This window comes from Armigeres subalbatus, chromosome 2 (assembly GCF_024139115.2).
Source record: "Armigeres subalbatus isolate Guangzhou_Male chromosome 2, GZ_Asu_2, whole genome shotgun sequence".
NCBI lineage: Eukaryota > Metazoa > Arthropoda > Insecta > Diptera > Culicidae > Armigeres > Armigeres subalbatus.
In genome coordinates, this window is record NC_085140.1 from 18,106,105 (window position 1) to 18,125,890 (window position 19,786).

The 19,786-nt window shown below is 38.2% G+C and overlaps 1 protein-coding gene and 1 long non-coding RNA gene across 4 annotated transcripts in view; both read left to right on the plus strand.

Moving 5' to 3' along the window:
• Positions 1 to 634: 634 nt before the first annotated feature.
• Positions 635 to 2,214, plus strand: LOC134214085 (protein CLP1 homolog). Of its 3 annotated transcripts, none has more exons than XM_062693523.1 (3): positions 635 to 663; positions 785 to 888; positions 966 to 2,214. In XM_062693523.1, exons 2-3 carry the CDS (start codon positions 787 to 789, stop codon positions 2,136 to 2,138), a joined length of 1,275 nt encoding a protein of 424 aa, XP_062549507.1. In that variant the 5' UTR covers positions 635 to 663; positions 785 to 786; the 3' UTR covers positions 2,139 to 2,214. The 3 variants fall into 3 exon arrangements, with proteins under 3 accessions (XP_062549507.1, XP_062549506.1, XP_062549505.1); XM_062693522.1 differs by lacking the exon at positions 635 to 663 and adding an exon at positions 669 to 692; XM_062693521.1 differs by lacking the exon at positions 635 to 663 and having other exon boundaries at positions 670 to 888.
• Positions 2,215 to 3,006: 792 nt separating this feature from the next.
• Positions 3,007 to 19,786, plus strand: part of LOC134214086 (uncharacterized) — a 134,835-nt gene continuing 118,055 nt past the window's right edge. The window contains exon 1 of the long non-coding RNA XR_009979652.1: positions 3,007 to 3,224. This is a non-coding gene — a long non-coding RNA (uncharacterized LOC134214086). The remainder of the gene's footprint in view (positions 3,225 to 19,786) is intronic.

Here is a 19,786-nt window from a genome sequence, read left to right on the forward strand (position 1 = left end):
GACTTTACTAAAGTAAACTAAACTTACTAGTAAAGTCTAGCGCCTTGCATTTCACTCACACTTTTACTCATTTTGTTTGCAACCACGAGCAGCTGTCACGGCAAAATCAAATGGGATTGTTTGCAACCTGGGGTAGCATTGCGCACCTCGACTCGAAACGAGCAAATCATGCAAAATGTCATACGAAAGAGCTGTCGAAAGGAGATGCGCAATTAGGCCCCTGTTTGCAACCATTCTGTGAAAAGGGTAAAAAAGAAGAAGTTTATTTTCGCCCGAGCTCGATTCTTCGAGGGCGACGCATAGTGAGGGCACTGTCACATGAAAAGGCTTATTGCGAATGAGATCATCGGTAGGCGTCACGGCATACAAAAAACAAGGCAGGCTCATCACGTATGTAAACATTCAGTTTGAAGCGGTTTGAATGTAAACATGTGACGTCACTGCTATCTTCGCACAAGCTGGACCGAGACGATGCTACGGTCGCAGCATGCTTACTTTTGTACTCCAACATGTGGCGATAAAATATGCGTCGCATTCGAAGTGTCATTTTTCTAACGAGCCTACCTTGTTTTCTGTATACCGTGGATAGGCGTAATGTGTTTGTTGACGTAATCGTCCGAACCCTTGAAATGTTTGTAAACAAGCGCCGTTGAATACGAACAGGTTTTTGGTTTTCTGATGAGGTTTTTGAGGTTTTCTGTTCTTTTGATTTTATCGTTGGATATTTTTTGTTATATTCATTAAATTAATCAATTTTTGAAGTACAGATAACATTTTTCAATAGCCATGAGTGACGATGTACCAGGACCCCGAACTGAGTATAAGCTGGAAATGGATTCGGAACTACGTTTCGAGATGGAGAACGGCAACGAAAAAGTCACGGTGACGGTAAGTTCTAATTTGATAATAGTTTGCAGAACAGTTTGCTGAATTGTCGAAATAATCAAAAATAATAAATTATGTAGCTTTTGAACGGACATGCTGAGCTGTACGGCACGGAACTGGTAATGAAGAAACCGTACGAGTTCGGAGTGGGTGCCAAGGTTGCCATTTTTACCTACCACGGCTGTACAATTGAACTTCGTGGAAAGCCGGATGTTGCTTATGTGGCCAAGGAAACTCCCATGGTGCAGTATTTGAACTGCAATTCGGCACTGGAGCACCTTCGAACAAAAGCGGAAGATGAAGACACACGGGGGCCTGTGGTGATGGTCGTAGGACCAATGGATGTAGGCAAATCGACACTATGTAGAATTTTCCTGAACTATGCGGTGCGCTTGGGAAGAAGGCCTATTTATGTGGATTTGGATATAGGCCAGGGGGGAATTGCCATACCGGGAACAATCGGAGCATTGTTGGTGGAACGACCGGCACCTGTGGCCGAAGGATTCTCCCAGCAAGCGCCTTTGGTATATCATTTCGGACACACAAGCCCAGGCGAAAATAGTGTTTTCTATGACGCGTTGATTACGAAGTTGGCAGAAACCACTCTGGAACGATTACAGGCCAATAAACGAGCAAAACATTCTGGAATGATTATTAATACCTGTGGGTGGGTGAAACAAGGTGGCTATAGTCATATTATACGCGCAGCTAAGGATTTCGAAGTGAATGCCATCTTTGTGCTGGACCAGGAAAGATTATACAACGAGCTGCTGCGAGATGTTTCATCGAAATTGGTTCAGGTGGTCTATTTGCCGAAAAGCGGAGGTGTGGTAAAACGTACCAGGTCCCAGCGAGCAGAAGCCCGCGATAATCGCATCCGAGAGTATTTTTATGGGTCAAAAATGCCATTGTATCCGCACTCGTTTGACGTCAAATTCGGAGATGTAAAAATTTTCAAAGTTGGTTCACCTGCTCTACCGGATTCGTGCCTACCACTGGGAATGAAGAAAGAGGACAATTTCACCAAATTGGTGGCTGTTCAGCCAAGTCTCCAGCTGCTGCATCATATTTTGGCGGTGAGTTTTGCAGAGAGTATTGAAGAGAACGTTATCCAGAGCAACGTAGCCGGTTTCATCTGCGTAACGGATGTCAACATGGAGAAAGAAGTGCTAACCATTTTATCACCCCAGCCACGGCCGTTACCGCAAATGATCCTATTGGTGTCAGATTTGCAGTTTATGGATAGCCATTAATATAGGTTAATTTTCAAGACAAATTTTTGGACTTTTCTCAAATGGACGTTCCAAATAAAATGTGTTGTAAGTTAAATATCTAACTTTTTTTATTCTCTAAAACAATCCGAGTAAGAAATTAGATTTTTGTGATGCATAAAACATCATAGTCCTAAAGATGAAAATCCTGGGTGGCCACTCACACGGGAAAACCAGGAATAGCACGGGAATTTCAAATCTCAGCGTATGAAGTCATCGGAATTTCTATTATAAATTTGTTTCACATTTTAAAAATTCCATTAAAAAAATCGTATCATATCAATCTTTAAACGACAGATAACACACATTATAGTCACATTTTAGATCTTTACATTGAAATTCAAACGTCGAATATTGATGTGATATTTGCAAAAAAAGTTTTACAGGATAATCAAACATTAGACCTTGCAACCATTACTCCATGTGCATTAGAAGAACTAGTTTGGGAATCAAAATTTGAAACTAGATAATCTACTCTAGAGGTTATCATTAAATGGATATTTTAAGTCACCCAGAGCAAACAAAGAAGCAAATTTTCACACCGTTAGCATCGAAAGACTTAAAAATCTTTGAAATGAACACCTTCGTATAATATTTTTTGTTACAATTTTTAGGAATTCGTTAGAAACTAAAGGACATTTTCAAGGGTTCACCTGTAGTTTACTTGAATTTTGTACAGGCATTTTTTCTTACCGTGTTCTACGCCACATTTTTTTCCATCATGTGACCCTTTTTTCGTCGCACAGCCTTTACTGTTGTTGCATGCAGCATACAGCATAAAAAAGTGTCTCTCTCGTAGTTTCTTGGTTTGGTACGCGGTGCACAAGTGTTGGGGTTGGGTGACTGAAATTTTGTTCAACACTCTTTCATTCGCAGTCGGACGTTCTTGCAAGTAGGACGTGTTGCGTTGCGCGGTATCCAATTCGCGGTGTTCTCAAGTCAAAGTTTACCCCCCTTTGATTGTTCAGTCGCCGTCGGTCGTCGTGGTGGAGATACGCCCGCGGATTCTCTTTTCGCAGTCTCCTCAGGTGGTGGTCAGTCGGGCACCGAGCTTCATTCTCCATTCCAGTGAGTTTTTAGTGCAATTACGGATGTGTTCCCCCGATCCGTCGTGTCGAACTGAATTACTTTTCTGATTGTCCGTCATCCAGTCAAAGTGATCAAAAATCGATTCGTTTCTGCTGAATTAGTGCAGTGCTTGGGGTTAAGTGGTTTAAACAGGGCCCGCTTTTGATTTCGAGGAAGCAGTAACTATTTCTGATAGCCCCCAGATTATGATTCGCGGAAGAAAATCGTGAAAAATCGATAATTTCTTGCATTTTTTTCTGTCGATTTCCAACACAGAGACAGTAACAAGTGACATCAGTGTTGAATGTGGGAGAGAGAACCAAACCCATAAAAAAATGTCATTAAGCTGTCAAAACACTCGGGCAGCGAGCGATGTTGCACAATGCTATGCGTTTGTATGAGTGTTGCGTGCGATAAGTGGATGCAGGGTTGCCAGTGTTTGGATGATCTGTCAGAAAGAGGGTGTTTTTGTTTGTTCGTGATGTGGACACGGTGTTCCTCGTTTCTCAAAGCTAAATATGAATGCAACAGTTTTTTACTGCAAATCTAAAGTGCTTATTTCTTATGTGGCAGTGCAGATATATTGCTTGTAAGTGCAATTGAAGTTTTTTTTAAAGAAAAGAATAATCATGGAAAGCTAAGTATATGCAATAAAAGGTTTCCCATCTCTCTGTATATATATAAATGGAATTATCTGTGTTCGTATTTGTATAACTCGGAAACGGCTGGATGGATTTTCTATTGCGAGAAGATTAAAAAATTCGAACCGGGGTCCGACGGTCGACTGTCGGAAAGCTGTTCCGCAAACGTCAAATCACTTGTTGCACGGTAAAAATTTTTGGTTTATTTTTTCGGTGTGAATGTTGATTATTAAAATCAACGAGAATATGCAACTATGCAAGTTTTATGGTACTTTAAAGGCATTTTGTCATATATTTATGTGATTTTGAAACATTTTAGATTTCTCGAATCTTCTTGATATCAAGAAATATCAACACTTTTCGTACAGTGCATGCCATTTTGAAGTTTCCGACACTCAGTCTGCTTCTTCTTCTTTGCTCCGCAAAATTAGAATTTTTCTCTTTTCTCGCAATACATTCCTTCAACAGATACGTACATTATAGTTTTCGATGAGTTTATTTCGTATTTTTTCATTCAATCATGAGTAAAGTTGAGCAAATCTCTAAATTTGAGAAAAAAACTATAATTATGATTCGTATGGAAATTTCACACAGGCGGTTCACAACGCACATTTTCGCCTAATATGCAGGACAACGTCTACTGGGTCAACTAGTAATAAAACAATTTCCTGTGTTGTATAACATTTTCCTTCGTTGATTGCAAACAATTTTACATGAAACCATTATCAATTCCATTTCTGTCTGAGCATTTTATTTTTTAGAACATTAAAGACATAAAAATTTGCTTTAATATTTCTCAAGCAGAAGCCTGTTTTGATGTAAACTATGTTTAAGGAGAAGACTCGGCTACACGGTGCGTGCAAAACAAAAATTTCCAAATTCTATACCGTCACGAAATTAGGGGAGATTCCAAACGCTAATAGCTACTATATCTTTTGATGGATTTTTGAGATTGTTTCAGCAATTTTCTAAATCTATTGAATTTATCGATTATCAATTAAACTATTAAAAATTTCGATTCTTTCCAAACCCACAAAAATTTCATTTCATTTCCGTTCCTACATAGCGCATTAATTGCCTAATTTTAGGGTATTATCTATTATTGAACTATGGTGTAAGCGTATACGTATAGTGTAGAATGGGCTGGCTCCAGCTGCTAGGCAGTAAACAGTGGGATTTCTCACTATGAGCTAAAGCTGGGTAAGAGCGTCGGTGGGATGGTACCTCAGTCCACTGCAGGCGTATGGGATGTCGCTTACCTGAAAAAAAAACCTGAAATTTTCAGGGAATTTATGTCAATCTGGTAAAATCAGGGAATTCTCGGGGTAATCAGGGAAATCCGTAAGAGAGAAAGTATTAGTTTATTCTAAGGATCGAGTGAGGATTCGAAAATACACGTTTTAAGGCAAGAGGCATAAGCAGTCAAACAACTCGCCTCACAGCTGAAAAAAAGCAGCCTAGGTCAGGTCAAGGAAGATAATAAATAAATATAAATAATTAAACGACAGAAAAACGTAAATCTGTCGTTTAATTATTTATATTTATTTATTATCTTCCTTGACCTGAAAAATAGTTTATAACTACCAGGTTTACGTTATTACTAATAAATTACAAATTTAATATACCTCAAGCCAAGAAGAAGCATAGAATTTGTTTCTGGTGGGCTTAAATACTCACTATGTATGCCAAAGTTTATATGAAAAACTGATTTTTCACCAGTTTAATACATTTTAGAATTTGTAGTTTTCGACTTCTAAAATCAACCAGTGAGCTGGCGTTAGTTCATTGATTGGGAAAATTCCGAGATTATTTGCTCGCAAAGACGGATGAGGATCGTCGCTTTAACGGCGTTGAAGTTATTTTCATTTTTACATGATTGCATGTTCATAGAAGTTAAAATACAAAATAAATTCGATAATCTTATCTTTTACGATATTTGTATGTCCCCACGAGTGTTTTTCAGGCCAAAATGGCCATCTAAGGGGAAACGGTAGGTACACACTTTTTTTACCGGAATCACAGCAATTTGTTCAACTTTTACCGAGATTCGCACAGCCGAGCCCCAGCAAACACATTTTTTTTCGCCGAGGTTTCTGTCAAAGTTGCTGAAAAACAGCAAAAAATTTAAAGAAAGTCAGCTAAAAAACGTATTTTTTGTGTGGCCGGAACGACTAGAAGAGCGAAGTCATGGCTTGCTGCTCGCCGATTGACACGCTGATGTGTGAATCTATTAACACACGCTACTTTACTAAAACCCCACATTTCCCTTCTTCTCTCATTAAAAACCCAAAAAATAATCTTCTAGCATAGGATGCAATGCTTGTTTTTGTCCTGGGCAGGGAATCAATTTTCGAGAAACGCCTAACAATATACCCTTTGTCGTCAACAGAGTTTGTTACTGACAAACGCATCACACAACAAGCCTTTATCAGAACCCGAACATAATATGACAAGAATCGTTTGCCTTGCATGCTCTAAAAATTCCGAGAATACGATGCTAATTTTGTAACCATAGTTAGATTCTCGAATATTTTCATAAAACCAGAAACTGTGATAGCATAAAACCGAAATTTGCTGTAGAGATAATGAAAAATAACGGGATGAAAAGTTAGCAACAAAATTTACTTCTTTTTTGTTGCTGACAAAATTTTTCGGATCTTTGTCATTATTATCTCCGACAAAAACAAAGCTTTGTCGTTGGTTCTCTTTTGTCGCTTGTTTCGCTTGCGCATTCAAGAAAAATTGATTCCCTGGTCCTGGGTTATTTAAATGAGACGAAGGTGAACATCGGTTGCATTTGAGCAACCGGTTAACTCCACTGGAAACTGCACACCAAAATGAACTTGACTCAACATCATGGTTTTAATACAAGACCAATGATTCAGAGTGTGGGTTCCCAAACTGTGGGTCGCGAAAGATAAAACTGATTCATACTTTCGTTGGATGATAAGAGAACAGCAAATTTACGAAGACAATGGCCTTCTTTTGTTTGTCAAATATGTACAATGACAATTTCCCCAAAAAACATTCCAAATCTTACCCAAATGCAATCCAAAACTAAGCGGTGTTGCTAATCCAAATTAAATCCTATGCAAATTCAATGCAAATCTAATTCAAATCCAATCCAATTTAATCCAATCCAAACTCAATCCAAATCCAATCCAAATCCAATCGAATTCCAATCCAAATCCAATACAAAGCCAATCCAAATCCAATCTCAAATCCATTCCAAATCCGTAAATTTAATCAAATTTTTAATTTTGCGTATAGTACACCATCAACCATTTGCCAACAACTAGTACTGCTAGCCAATAACTCCAAACCAATCTTACGCATAATAAATTCGAACTTTCGAATAGCTTTGTAAAATCCGATAACCTTATTATTTTTTTTTCAAATTCCAAGATATCTGCTCCTACAGGTAATCCCGTTATGGCTACTAAGTCAGTACATTCCAAGATAAATTTCTAGATAATATATTTGGCTTTCCGAACAGTTTCGAACAGTAAAGCATTGAATATTTCTCCATTCCTCTCAGATTTCGTTATATCATAGCTCAACTGGTAGTCTCATGTACGTCGCCAAGTGGCTTCATGAAATCTAAATTTGTTTTAATCAAAATCAATGCTCGCAGGACTTTGAAATTTTAACCATTTTCCGTTGGTCTTATATATGGGTCATTCCGCGCCAACTGACCGAGCACGTGCAATTAACCTATTTAAAAATAATGAAAAATACCTAGCACATATTAATTTTGGTCCATTATTTTGAATAACCATATGACCATGGTGATTGAACCGCCCCTTCGACCAAAAACCCCTCCCTGTTTTTGGAGATTTTAAAAAACATGCTATTTTCAAATATCGATATCTCAGCCCCCGATAAAGCTACAAGAAACTTTAATACCAGTTTTCCGCTTGAAATTTGATGAAGTTTTTAGAAAAAATACCTTAAATGTTGAGCAGGGTTGCCAACTATATTATTTTTCTCACAAAATAATAAAAAAGCATTTTTCTCAAAATACGTATATTTTTTTCTTCGATTTCTCAACGGATTCGAGCTTAACAGACTTTTTCCAGTCGGAAACACTTATCGATACAAAGTAAAATGCGCCGTTGCTGAGATATGGCAGCTTTAGTAAATCTTATTTGGGTCATTCCGCGCCAAGTGAGCGAGAAAAAGTGAAAACTTGCAGGTGAATACTATGAATTCCAACCAAATCAGGTGTATCTACTTACTTTGGGCCTACATTTCGAAAAAAGCATTTGATCCGACCGTTTGAGCCGCCCCTCCGGCCAAACACTCCTCCCTGTTTTTGAAGATTTTTAAAAACATGCTATTTTCAATAATCGATATCTCCGCCCCTAATAAAGCTACAAAAAACGTCAGGACCAGTTTCCCGCTTGAAATTTTGTGTAGATTTCACAAAAAATATCTCAGATGCAAAGCAGTGTTGCCAACTACATTATTTTTCTAAAAAAATAGCAAATAGCTTTCTTTAGGTATCCAAAACAGGTGAAAATATGAAAGCTGAACTGAGCTCAGGGTTGTAAATATTCGGCAGCACTGGATGAAGGTGATGTTTTTTATATCATTTTTGCCTTTCTCGTATACTAAGTATACGTAAAGGCTATATGTTCGCTCCAAAAATGAACTTTTTTTAGGAGGCCCGGAGACCCATAGTGTTATATACCAATCAACTCAGCTCGACGAATTGAGGTGATGTCTGTGTGTGTGTGCGTGTGTGTGTGTGTATGTGTGTGTGTATGTGCGCACCAAAAGAGCAAAAAATTTAGTTCACTTTTTTTGCACTTACCCTCAACCAATTTACTTGCAACAGGTTGCATTCGACGCAGTATACTGCCCCATTATTTCCTATTGAAAATTGGCCGGATCGGACTATGGGCTTTTAAGTTATGGCCAAAATACTTTTTCTCATAAAAAAGCGCGTAAAAAAGTCTAGCTCACTTTTAATGCACTTACCCTAAACGGATTCCCTCACAAGAGGCTGCATTCGACGCAGTATCCTATCCCATTGTTTCCTATTGAAAATTGGACAGATTGGAAAATAGGCTTGGAAGTTATGGCCAAAATACTGTTTCTTATAAAAAAGCGCGTAAAAAAGTTTAGCTCATTTTTAATGCACTTACCCTACACGGATTCCCTCACAACAGGCTGCATTCGACGCAGTATTCTGCTCCATTGTTTCCTATTGAAAATTGGACGGATCGGACAATGGGCTTGGTAGTTATGGCCAAAATACTTTTTCTCAGAAAAAAGCGCGTGAAAAAATCTAGCTCACTTTTAATGCACTTACCCTGAACTGATTTCCTCGCAACAGGTTGCATTCGACGCAGAATCTTGTCTCATTATTTCCTATTGACAATTGGCCCGAACAGACGATGAGGTCAGAAGTAATGGCCAAAATACTATTTTTATAATGCACGAGAAAGGCATCATCACCGCTAGGTGGATTAATCAGGGTTTTTTATTTTCTTCCTGCTTTGAAATCAACCTCACATTCCCGGAGAGGCAGAAAAGTAAACAACAGAACTCACATCACCCACAGCGCCTCGAAGATGAAATTTACCACAGCAAAATGTACACATTCACCCAGCAAATTGAAAAAAATCACCACGCGTTTAAATGGGCCACTCACAGTCATACGGTAAGGCGCGAACTGAGCAGCATGTCAGAGCGACTTGTGAGTGGCTGAATGCGAAATTGAATAGTCGGTGTTGGAAATGATTTTTCGGCTTCACCCAACCGCACTCACCACGGCGGCGATGAAGGCGACAGCAGATTTTACTGAGATCCATGTTTTTCACTGCATTGACTGTGAAATATTTCTACCCTGACTGAGCTGGTCGTCAAAATCCATGTCCAATCCAAAAACAATATAAATTCAATTGAAAAATCTATTCGAAATCCAATCCGTATCTAAACCAAATTCAAACCAAAGCAAATCAAAATCCAGTCAAATCATATACAAATCCAATTCAAATCAGATCCAAATTCAATCTAAATCGAATCCAATCTAAATCCAATCAAAATCTGATCCAATTCAGATCCAAATCTAATCCAATCTAAAGCTGATCCAAACCCTATCCAAATTCAATCCAATACAAAACTAATCCAAATCGTTTGAAATTCAATCCAAATCTAAATCCAATCCAATCTAAAACCAATCCAAATCCAATCAATGAAGGAATATAAAGTAATTTATTATGATTTGCCTAATATAACTCACTTTTTATTAAATTTCTAAGAACCAATTCATTTTGCACCTTGTGTGTCGCAAACAATATTGGATTCTGCTAGACCCACCTAGTAAAGCCTGTCCACGTTAAATTTCGGACACCCATCTCCCAATGCGACTTTTTTAAATATTCTCAAACCACAGAGAAGATCAATTTACACACAGCTGAATCTCTCTCCGTTTTATGTGATACATTCAGCATGTTTTCATTCTCGTCCAAATTTATAAAATGGCCAAAAATCATTTGAACATTATAGCAGTGTCCGAAATTTAACGTGGACAGGCTTTATATCCAAAAAGTTTGGGAACCTCTGTACTAAGGAATTAAAGAAGATAGGGTTCGAAAATGTAGCGAGGTTTATGGGCCAGCTTTTATTGATTATAAATTTATGTTCTGACATAATTATCAAAATTTTATTATCTTCAGACTAATTTCAGTGTCCAGAACGCTTAGTAAGGAACATGAAAAAATGCGTTGACACAAAAGGTATTTTGTGCTGCCCCAATCTTAAGAGGGGTAATCCCCTCCAAGAAATCGTACAAAAAGTTCAGGGAAAATATAGTACAAAAGCGTGCGTGAAGGAGGAAAACGGGTGCAAAAGCAGAAGCGTTTGGTTCTAGCGAATCTGACTGAAATATTGCCCTCTTAAAGGAATTTTTTTTTACAGAATTGGATTTATCAAATTCGCCGAACATCGGCCGCCCGAATGCGTTTTAGCAGGAGCAGCAGGAGCAGGCACTCATACAGTATGTGTATGTGTAATCCACGAGTACTTCAAACTGATGTTTACGGGAGCAAAACTTGATCTCCCTTGAAACTTGAAGTTAATGGAATCAAAGCATTTCCCTCGTTTAAAGATCTATTGAAACTGAAACTTTGTAGCCCACCAGCAGAGCTAATTGAGCAAAATGTAGTCATGTAACTACTGTCCTAATGTTGGTTTGTCATTACAGCACGCAAATGAGTGCTTTAATGAAATTTAAGGCTCCCCCAGACCTAAGCGATTTCATCGCCGCGACGGCGACAACTAATCGCCGCGATTCTATCCTTGGGACGATGCAGGCAATGTTTGATTTACGTTTCCATATAAACGGCGACAGAATCGCTGTCGCCCAGCGATAGAATCGCGTCGCGTGTGTTTGGGGGAACCTTTATGCAACCCATTTGAGTTGCATAATGGTCATTGAATAACCCATTTCGTTGGTATGGAAAAGTAGGCCGTTTTATCAATCAAAGACGAACTGTAAACCAGGTATTATGAACAGGAATTGCAAAAATAACTTTAAACCATTAAAACATATTCAGTGGAAATCTGGCATCACTGGCCTCAAAAGCATTATGCGCTGCAAAAATATGTTTTTTTTGTAAATTATTCGAATAAAACTAAAAAAACTACATTATCATAGTTGTTTACCTTTACAGAACGAATTGAACGATATGCTGAATGAAAACCTTCGATTATGCCTAACTAAAACCGTCATAACTCAGCAGCTGCTCATTTTACTTTGTAACGATAAGTGTTCCTGATAGGAAATTGCCTGATAAACTCAAATCCGCTGAGAAATCAAAAAAATATTTATACGTATTTTGAGAAAAATGCTATTTTTTATTTTTTTAATAAAAATAATGTAGTTGGCAACACTGCTTTGCATCTGAAATATTTTTTGTAAAATCTTCACAAAATTTCAAGCGGAAAACTGGTGCTAACGTTTTTTGTAGCTTTATCAGGGGCGGAGATATCGATTATTGAAAATGGCATGTTTTTAAAAATCTTCAAAAACAGGGAGGAGTGTTTGGCCGGAGGGGCGGCTCAAACGGTCGGATCAAATGCTTTTTCGAAATGTAGGCCCAAATTAAGTAGATACACCCATTTTGGTTGGAATTCATAGTATTCACCTGCAAGTTTTCACTTTTTCTCGGTCACTTGGCGCGGAATGACCCATATGCACCTTGTAGTTTCACAAACTACAATACATTTTTTTCGGCCACCTTTCAGACACGCCTTATAGTTTTCTAAACCATAAACAATTTCCACCGATCTTCCAGACGCGCATTGTAATTTTGCAAACCACAAACCAATTTCTAACGGTCTTCCAGGCGAGGTTTTGATGTTCTTCAAACCATAAACCATTTTCCGACGGTCTTCGAGACGCGTCTTGCGATTTAGCAAACCGCAAACCATTTTCCGACGGCCTTCAAGACGCGTATTGTGATTTTGCAAACCGCAAACCATTTTCCGACGGTTTTAGAGGCGCGTCTTGTGTTTTAGCAAACCACAAACCATTTTCCGACGGTTTCGAGACGCGTCTTGTGATTTAGCAAACCACAAACCATTTTCCGACTGTCTTGGAGACGCGTCTTGTGATTTTGCAAACCGCAAACAATTTTCCGACGGTCTTTGAGACGCGTCTTGTAATTTTGTCAACCACAAATCATTTTCCGACGGTCCTCGAGACGCGCCTTGTGATTTTGCAAATTGAAGAGACGCGTCTTGTGATTTAGCAAACCACAAACCATTTTCCGACGGTCTTCGAGACGCGTCTTGTGATTTTGCAAACCGCAAACCATTTTCCGACGGGTCTTGGAGACGCGTCTTGTGATTTAGCAAACCACAAACCATTTTCCGACGGTCTTTAAGATGCGTCTTGTGATTTTGCAACCCGCAAATCATTTTCCGACGGTCTTCGAGACGCGCCTTGTAATTTTGCAAATTGAAGAGACGCGTCTTGTGATTTTACAAATTGAAGAGACGCGTCTTGTGATTTAGCAAACCACAAACCATTTTCCGACTGTCTTCGAGACGTGTCTTGTTATTTTTCAAACCACAAATCATTTTCCGATGGTCTTCGATTTGTGGTTTGTTTGTTTGGATTTGTTGACCTTGTAGACCAATTGATCTGCATTTCAAAACAATTAGGAGAACAAACATCTAAAATCAACTAATTTGAACTGCATAGAATATGCAAGAGCTCCAACAAGACAACCGTAAACGTATGGTGAGAATCAAAAGATATTTTAGTTACCAGATAAAGATTGTCGCTTCGGTTCCCTTTGTTCTGCTGTCCCAAACATGTGTGGTACCTACCCGGTAAAAATCGTTTACTCATTAATGGGTACTTTTTCTCTGCTATCTTTTTCTCTCTGCTGAAAAATTTACCCATTTTGGGAGAATAAGTAGATTTACTCATTTAAATGAGTAGATCCACTTATTCTCCCAAAATGGGTAAATTTTTCAGCAGAGGAAAAGAGATAGCAAAGAAAAAGTACCCATTAATGAGTAAACGTGTTTCTCCGTGTAACTGTCAAATCGTATAGATTTCTCCTTCATTGACATTTAGATCTCCTATCCTAGCCAGCAAAAGATGTTCCGGACAGCGACGACAGCGACAATCTTTATCTAGTAACTAAAATATCTTTTTGAGAATCGCTTAGAAGACTACCGGGAACCTGCTGTTGGAAATCATGATTCTCAAAATTTCTTGATCGCAGTATTCCACGTGCTAACAAAAACAAAACGTATTTCCGAACATGTGACTAGGTTTAGGATTTCCTTAATAGAAGTTGTCATTCAAATGCTCGCACACTTGTACATTTATTTAATTAAACGGATGTTATGAAATTTGTAAAAAGTTTAGTCACAATATGAATCGCTGAACAAATGTACCATGCGTCTCCATATGCTGTTATGCTATATAAGCTATAGGCCATTTTTAAATATCGACTTACCGTTTCCCATGAGAGGCCCATTTTGACATGCAAAACAAACAAACGATTTAATTAGTATTTTAAGTTCTATGAACATGCAGTTATGCAAAAATGAAAATAACTTCAACGCCGTTAAAGAGACGATCCTAAACCGATTTTGAGAGCAAATTAGGGGGTTAGAAGCAGAGGGATGACATTTTGGTCAAATTTGAGTTGATTAGAGAAAAAAAAGTATTATTTTTAGAGCTTTGCGGCAATATATTGATATATGTAGTAGGTATGTACGTTATTTGTAAAAACTGTGAAAATTTGTAATTTGTTGTACTTTCATAAAATTTGTATGGAACGAAAAAATATTGAAAAACTTCACACCCATTTATCTCAAAACTAAGTTTTTGTCACTCAAATAATCTCGGGATTGTCCCAAACTAAAGCCAGTCACTGGTTGATTTTAGAATACGAAAACTAAAAATCAGAGGCGTCGTTTAATCAAACAATCGTCCTACACAGTCCAGCACCGGGCACGTAGCCAAACTCTCGCAATACATTTTCAGAACTAACTCTCTCATATGTATTTTTTGTACAAACGCCAACCAAGTAGGATGAGTATTTAGTATTGCCTGGCTCCTACACACTTGCTTCATCAGCAACGGCGCTCAATGAAGTAGGGTTGTGGGAGGTTGTGCCAGTTGGTCGTCAGATCCCAACCCGACCACATACGACGGAGGTCCTTCGTAGCTTAGTAGGGAAAGCACCTGTCTAGCGTACTGGTTTCGTGGGATCAAACCCCACCGAAGGGAGCGGTTACCCTTCAATACCTTTTCCGAACTAAATCTATCACATGTTGTGCAGATGCATAATCGAGTTTCAGACATAGTAGTTAACCAGAAAGGATAAAGAGCTCTCAGGAAGTTTTTTGATGAGTATGTAGAAGTACGTAGAGTACGTAGGAGTTTTCATATTTTGAAATTTCCCTCCATCAGCATGGACATTTGCCCATGTCAATTTTCATAAATTTGTGTGAATCTCCAAGTTATCCACATGGTATACCGATAGCTGTTTTACTAAACATATTGGATTTCACGAATAAAATCTTCTCCAATAAATTTCTTTCAAAATGTTAACCCGTTACTTATTTGCTAATTGGGTCCTAAAATGAAGAATCGATTTTCGATTTTCTTTCAGGAAACGATGAAGTTAATCATCCTGAACGCGTCAGTTTTTATTTTGACTCAAAAATCGAAAGGAGTATTGTTTAATTTGAAATTTGAAAATAGATGAAAAATGCTTCCTCGGCATTTTCGGTCTTGTTTGACGTACGGAATAATATGATTCAAACGCACTAGCGAAACACCGCAGGGCACTTGACTCAACGTTTGACAGTTAATATATGGGCCTGACGTTTCGGGCTGATGGTTGATTCGTTCTGAAATGTTGCACAGCCCAAAATTTGCCTCAAAATGTCTTAATCACAAAAATATTATTTTTACTTATTTAGACTTTTACCAGAATTTTCAAAACATCGGTTCAAGTATTCTTGATCGATGCACTATCGTTTGCAACCATAAACGAGGTAGGGCTTTAGGACCCAATTCTGCCACAATATACACCTAACCAGAAGGTGGCAGATTTTAATACAGTTCTGCATAAGAACTTTATAGAAACTGTACGAAATTTTGGCAACAGGATTTTAATACAAAAATTGTATCGCAATCTCACAATTTTGTTTTACACAAAGTATTTTAATACAGTGTCTGCAAAAAAACTTACATTTCTTGTATTAAAAGCTTGCAGAATTGTAAATGCAAAGAATTTATACAATAATTGTAAGATTTGTTTTTTGGGTGTACACTTCCATCAAAGAATGGAAATGTCTGTTTACATTATGCCAATATTGTCGAATATTTCAATGTCGAATATAATTAAATAGCGTTCTTATAAACGGCAAACGGTTAATAGGAGATGACAATTCCTGGCAGACGTTGTCCTGCATAGTAAGCGAAAATGCGCGTTGTGATCTGCCCATGCTAAATTTCCATGCGAATCTTGATATCAGGTTTTCACGATTTATTCAACCCTACTCGTGATTTTTGCATGAGGAAATATCATATAAACCTGTCGGAACCGATAACGAATACATCTGCTGAGAGAATGAAGAAAATCCATCCAGTTGTTATCGAGTTATGCGGATACGAACGCAGACCATTTCATTTTTATTTATATAGATAGATAGATAGATAGATAAATAGATAGATGAAAAATGTAAACGGGCCATTAATCCCATTCAATATTAAATTTAAATATCAATGGCGCTTTTGCTCCGAGATGTTAATCACGGTGTCTCTATGGGGGAATATTATTTTATAAAAATCAATATCTCTGAAACACCCACCACGTGAAAGTGTTTAGTCTCCTCTTCCATGTCGTGGGTAAACTAAAATGTTCAATCGGGGGTTCCAGAACTTTTTTTTTCAGTATTTTCAGTGTAAACTCCATATAAATCTTATTCACCACCAAACTCACCTCCACGAAAAATGTATGGAAAAATGACCCCCGATTTTTACTTGATACTTGATGCGCTACAACTCTTAGATGAATCTACGCCGAATGGAGTATCCTTCTCCAGTGGACTTGATCCTGGGCCAATCAGGTCCTCTTCAACTGCAAATAGCCATCGTGTACGCGGCCTTCCACGAAGCCTGCGGCCTGTTCCGGGTTCACTACTAAATATTATCTTCGCTTGACGTTCTTCCGGCATACGAACAACGTGACCAGCCCACCGTAGTCTGCCGTGTTGTATAAGCTTAGCAATATTCAGCCCTTTATACACCTGGTGATTCATGCGACGCCGCCAGATACCGTTCTTCTGTTTACCGCCGAGTATTGCCCGCAGCACCTTACGCTCAAACACTCCGATCAGCCTCCTTTAACGTTCATGTTTCATGCCGGAAAAAGCCACCGAGAGAATCAGATTAGTATACAGCGCGAATTTTGTCTTCGTTTGCATACTTAAGTTGGTTACGAAGTCCGTAATAAGCCCTATTTGCATCTAAAATACGCCATTTCACCGCGTGGGTAACATCATTATCGCACGTCACTAATGTTCCAAGATATAAAAATTCTTGTACCACTTCAAATTTTTCACCATCCAGCACCATTTCACTACCACTACCACCACGAATCAATCCTAACTAAGAAATTTGCGATATTTATAACAATCTCAATTTATTGGATTTTCAACAGCTAAAACCGTTTATATTCCGCGAAATTCGATAAGCTTTGACAATAGGCGCTATTTTGTTGGATTTAAACTGTTTTATCTGTTTTCAAAAATTACAGTTGATTGACAGTGTATTATAATATACGATAAAGCATACTCTATCAAAATTGACCAATCTGTCTGTTTTATATCATCATGTGAAAGTGTCCTCTCAATAAATTGAACAGTTCTTATCTGGTTGCAAGTTTCACCATTTGAGGGGTTAGGGACAGAAGGTCGAAAGACAAAAGGTCGAAAGGACAAAAGGTCGAAAGACAAAACGTCGAGACAAAAGGTCGAAGGGACGAAAGGTCGAAAAGGACAAAACGTCGAGCGGGACAAAAGGTCGAAAGAAAAAAATATCAATGAGATCAAATAGGCGAAATAGACAAGAAACTGAAAAGGGGAGAATCAATCTCGCACCAGAGTAGAATCAATCTCGCACCACCTACACAACTGTGTGTGCTCTTTTATTTTTCACAATTTTTAACAATTAAATAAAATTCATTCAGTGAGTACAACTAATAGATGGATGTTTGAGCTTTCTAAATGTCACTTCGGTTTGTCAAAATTGCGCACGCCGCACATAAAATGCACCGGCGAGTATTGAACGCAGGTGTATTTTTAATGCACGCGTCTGCGTGACGAGGGGCCCTCCTTAGCCCCTTGGCTTAGAAACCTCGCAGTTAATAACTGTGGAAGTGCCTAATGAACACTAAGCTGCGAGGCGGCAATGTCCCAGTGGGGGATGTAATGCCAATGAAGAAGAAGAAGTCTGCGTGGCTGAGGCGTGTACTGTTTTGACACATCAAAGTAACATTTAGAAAACCTAAATTTCCATCTATTATTTGCACTCATTGAATGAATTTTATTTAATTGTTAAAAATAGTGAAACATAAAAGAGCAATTTTTGCCAGCTGTATAGGACAACTCTGTCTCGCGCAATACAGGTTTTATTCATTCCCTAATTCAACAATCTTCAACAATCAGAACTATCTATATATTCATATTATTGTTCCATAGTCATTACTCCTTCTTTGAAAATTGCTCATTCTTCATTCATTTGTTGAATGAGATAAGTGTGCAATTTCTGCTTGAAGTCAAATGCATTTCACAAATTCCTTTGGAATACACAAAACTTGTTATCAACTTGTTTTTAATCGACCTTTAGTCCTTTTCGACCTTTTGTTCCTTTCGACCTTTTGTCCTTTCGACCTTTTGTTACTTTCGACCTTTTGTCCTTTCGACCTTCTGTTACTTTCGACGTTTTGTCCCTTTCGACCTTTTGTCCTTTTCGATCATTTGTCCCTTCGACCTTTTGTCTTTCGACCTTATGTCCTTTCGACCTTTTGTCTTTCGACCTTTTGTCCCTAACCCGAATTAAATCATGCATCGTTATTTCGAAGAAAGACTCGTCCTTTTCCGTTGATGCCACTTGTGAGCCGCACACTTTTTTTAGTCATGATTTTGGGTAGCTCTTTCCACCAATTCTTGTCACTGATAACTGCTCCTTTTGTCTCCAGTTTCTGCTTATATATCGTCCAAAATTTCTCTATTATATGGAACTGAGGACAATTTTATGGATTCAGATTTTTTTGGGATGAACTGGACTCCTCTATAGTTGTACCATTGTTGCACTACCTTGCTACAATAGCAGCTGGCAAAATCTAGCCAAAACGTAAATGGCTCAATCATGTGATTGAGTGAAGGGTAAAATCCGGTTTTTGACGCAGATGGATTTTGCAGGACTATGCATAATTTTTGACGTAGAACTACGTCTGTCTTTTCTATATTGGGGTACACTTTAAAATTGCAAAAAATCGAAAAACGTCACGAAAATATGATAGACTTTGATCGTTAATATCTCAGCCATTTCTCGATGAATTTTCAATTTTCTTAGACCATTCGATCAAGGAAGAGTCAACGCTTCATTCCCGATGTACACTGAAGTCGTTTTTTACGCGTTTGTTTTTTTACACGAATCGCTTTTTATGCGATTTTTTTTTCACTCGAATTTCGGGATTTCTGCGGTTCATTCAGACATACTTTGGAATTTACGCGAGGTTTAATTTTGTTTTAATTCACGTGGCCCATATCATCCGCATAAAAAATGACTCCAGTGTATTACAATATATACGTATGATAATATTTAGTATTGAAACTTGCTAACAGTTTAGGAATTGGTTTCGGTGAATCAGTCAATCTCATAAGTGCATTGCAAGCTTCTTCTTCCATAGCACTACATTCCAACTGGAACTTGGCCTGCTTTTCAACTTAGTAATCTATTAGTATTTCTTTAGTTATTGATTAAAAGCTTTCCTTGCCCGCCATTGCATTAGTATGTATAGTAGAGTGGGGCGCAGTTGTATGGTAAAACGCAAACTTCGTCCGATCAAGTGAAATCAAGGTTTCTCTGAATCGTTTTGGGACCCCAATCAACTGTGCAAAATATGGGCTCGATTGGTTGCGACCTCACATGCCGCATCGCGTTTTAAATTTACATGGAAATTAGTATGGGAAAAGGTACTTTTTTACATTTTTGCTATTAGCTGCTTCAATTTATCATCAATCATGTGACTCAATACGTTAGCATATAGTCTGGAAGATGCTGAAAGACTTTGCCGAAGAAGGTACGTAGCTGGAAGGTCTACAAAAAATGTTATTACGTTTCGAAAATTGATTGTTCAAACCATATGC